Source organism: Salvia hispanica, chromosome 4 (assembly GCF_029641045.1).
Source record: "Salvia hispanica isolate PSC_SH4W2 chromosome 4, Shi_PSC_v1, whole genome shotgun sequence".
Taxonomy (NCBI): Eukaryota; Viridiplantae; Streptophyta; class Magnoliopsida; order Lamiales; family Lamiaceae; genus Salvia; species Salvia hispanica.
Window position 1 is genome coordinate 1,955,953 of NC_142695.1, and position 3,464 is coordinate 1,959,416.

The following is a 3,464-nucleotide window of genomic DNA, read 5'->3' on the forward strand; positions in this document are numbered from 1 at the left end:
TAGTTTTATATATAGATTGTCTCTTAGAACTTTAGAACTATATATTTTATGTAAGAAAAAAAATACTCTTTACAATGTCCATCTTCTTTTTAAATTGTTCTAATCCGGATGTTCACTTTTTAGTAAAACAATTAATAGCTTTATCTCAACATTAAAATATTTAATTATTTTTTCTTTATTTTTATACACAACAATTCCACCTAAAAATCCCATATCATTCAAGAAAATATTAACTAAAGCTTTTAAAAATATTTTCCGCATCCATCCCTTATTCTTTCAATACACAAAATTAAATCATACTACAACATAATCCCAATAAAAAATTCCAAACACAAATCTCACACACTCTATAAATAATAACACCCTCTCATCACATTCTTCATCCATCACCAAAACCCTTTTCTTCAAGAAAATGACAAACAATTCTCTCATTTCCTCCCCATTTCTCCCACTTTTCACAATCCTCACTTATCTCCTCATCTCCATCTCTTGTGAGCTCAATCCATGGCCTCCCTCAATCCCAATCCACATCCAATCTTCCCCCATCGCACCTCGCCTCCACAACGACCTCTCCTCCCTCGAAACCGCCTCCCTCGACTACGGGAACCTCGTCCACGAGCCCCCACTCTCCGTCCTTCGTCCTTCATCCATCGATGACCTCATCGCCCTAGTCCGAATCTCGAACAACTGCTCCTCTCCCTTCCCCATCTCGGTCCGAGGCCACGGCCACTCTGTCAGGGGCCAGGCCATGGCCCCTGGCGGAGTGGTCGTGGACATCTCCGCCCTGGCAAAGGGCGGGGAAGGAGTGAGGGTTTCGCGGGACCCGGTTTTAGGGTTTCATTACGCGGACCTTGGGGGTGGGGAGGTGTGGATGGACGTGCTCCGCCATTGTACGGAGGAGCACGGCCTCGCGCCGGTTTCGTGGACGGATTATTTGTATTTGACGGTGGGCGGGACGCTGTCGAACGGCGGCATTAGTGGGCAGTCTTTTCTCCATGGACCTCAGATTAGCAATGTTCTTGAAATGGATGTTGTTACAGGTATTGTTAATTATGGAGTATAGTTTTTTTTTTTTTTTTAGGGGGGTGGGTTTGGGTGGGGTGGGGGGTGTGACATAAAACTAGTTGGTTTGGTGAGAGGGAAAATCTTTGAGAATACTAGGAATCAAGGGACAGAAGAGGATCAAGATATGGACATTTTAAACTGGTCCTACACAAAAATAGATGAATTTTGCTTTTAGATTTTGGGGTATTATTGGGAAATGAAATGAGTGGTGGTTGTTAGTGGTGATATATGTTGAGGTTCTAGGTAATTTCTTGAGATCAAATTTGTCACCTCCCACGTGCTACCTATCTTCTTTTTTTTCTTTTACAAAACATAGGGAATAAAATTCAATTATTGTGGTGCAAATTTTGCTTTTTTGGTTTTGGCATATGTGGGTTTTGTTTTTGTTTTTTTTTTTAATTCAAAAAGAGAATCAATAATGGTTCGTCTGTTGTTTTATCAGGGAAAGGAGAGTTAATAACGTGCTCCCACGAGATGAATTCAGAGTTGTTTTTTGCAGTTCTAGGCGGACTCGGCCAGTTCGGCATCATAGTCCGTGCAAGAATTGTCCTGGAAAAAGCTCCTACAAGAGTAAGAACACATACACGCAAATTGTTACCGACTTTAGTGTAACGAAACTTGTCCTGCATCGGTTGTGTAAGGCAACAGACGTGGGATTTATAAATCAAATGAAATTTTTTTTGCTAATAAGTAGAGTACTAATTTTTTAGTACTATAAGTTATGTAACACATCCATATATATCATGACTCATTTCATATGTGTTTTTGATTTTAGGCAAAATGGATGAAAATGATATACAATGACTTCTCAAAATTCACAAGAGATCAAGAACACCTCATCTCAATAAAAGGAGCAAGCTATGTGGAGGGCTCCCTTCTCACAGACAAAAGCCCTCCAAACAACTGGAGATCTTCTTCTTTCTACTCATCTTCCCATCAATCCAAAATTGGCACTCTCTTGAAAAACAATCAAGGCCTCCTCTACTCCATCGAACTCGTCAAATACTACGATGATCTCACCGCCAACAATATTGATCAGGTCTGACCCCACGAGTTCTGTTTCCTGAATACACACACCATATGACTATTTTTTGCATGCATGTGTCCTATACTACTATTTTTAGTAACATCAAATATTTTACAGGAAATAGAGATGATAATAGAAAACTTGAGCTTCGTAGATGGATTCATTTTCAAGAGAGATGTAACGTTTATGGATTTCCTAGCAAGAGTAGGGAACTTAGACAAACCCGAGGCGGAACCCGTGGCGCACCCGTGGCTAAATCTCTTCGTCCCGAGGTCGAAAGTGGCGGAATTTAACACCGGTGTACTAATGAACATAATTGGGAAACATAACCAAACCACCGGACCCATCCTTTTCTACCCTTTTAACAAAAATAAGTAATATTTTAATTTAATTCCTTTTCTAATAAAATTTTCACACTTTAATTAATTTATCTTAGTATCAATTTATGCTCACTTTAATCCTAATTTTGCAGATGGGATGATAGAATGTCTGCTGTCACACCAGATGAAAACATCTTCTACACTCTAGGGCTTCTCCACACGTGCGAGCCGCACGAGTTGGGGTATTTCGAAGACCAAAATAATGAAATAATCAAATTTTGTGAAGAAGCTGGCATTGAAATCAAGCAGTATCTCCCACATTATAAATCAAGAAGAGATTGGATGAAGCATTTTGGTAAGAAATGGAAAACTTTTGAAGAGAGAAAGATGAAGTTCGATCCAAGAATGATCTTGTCTAGGGGCCAAAATATTTTTAATCATGTTACTTACTCAGAAATATGAGTTTGTAGAGAATTTGAACAATAATAATTAGGTCCTTTAATTATTTAATCAGGGCATAGTACTTAAGTTTTATGCAATTTGTGTTCCACCGTGCTATTTTCGTTATTTTATGTAATCTATTATAATAATGAAATTTCGTTAATCCTATAAACTATTGTCAATATATATCCTTAGAAGTATGAAATTTAAATCAATTGCATAACACTAATTAAGTGATGGTTAATTTACTAGGGTTGTAAACTACTCAAGAAATCAATTACTAGTATAATTGGCCGTATACAAAACGAATCCCTTTAAATCAAAGTGATAATGAACCCTATGAATTTAAAATCCCCACCTAGACTTAGTTTGATGAATTTTCTATTAAAATAAAGGGGGAAGTACATTTTTCTTAATTCAGAATAATAGTCTTTTAAATCACGATATTTAATTAAATTTTGGTCAGTTTGAAATTAATGGAATACTAAACCACAAAATTTTATATTTTTGCAAGTATTTAAGTTGTACACCAAACATCTTTTGGTATCTAAAAATACCGTTATATCATCAAAATAATTAAATAATTATTTTTTTTAGCTTTACCTTTCTTT

General features: G+C 37.0%; 1 protein-coding gene across 1 annotated transcript; it reads left to right on the forward strand.

Moving 5' to 3' along the window:
- Positions 1-397: 397 nt before the first annotated feature.
- LOC125197472 (cytokinin dehydrogenase 3-like) lies at positions 398-3,006 on the forward strand. The gene is made up of 5 exons (XM_048096222.2): positions 398-1,040; positions 1,508-1,635; positions 1,841-2,104; positions 2,210-2,466; positions 2,565-3,006. Exons 1-5 carry the CDS (start codon positions 413-415, stop codon positions 2,872-2,874), a joined length of 1,587 nt encoding a protein of 528 aa, XP_047952179.2. The 5' UTR covers positions 398-412; the 3' UTR covers positions 2,875-3,006.
- The last annotated feature ends 458 nt before the right edge of the window (positions 3,007-3,464 follow it).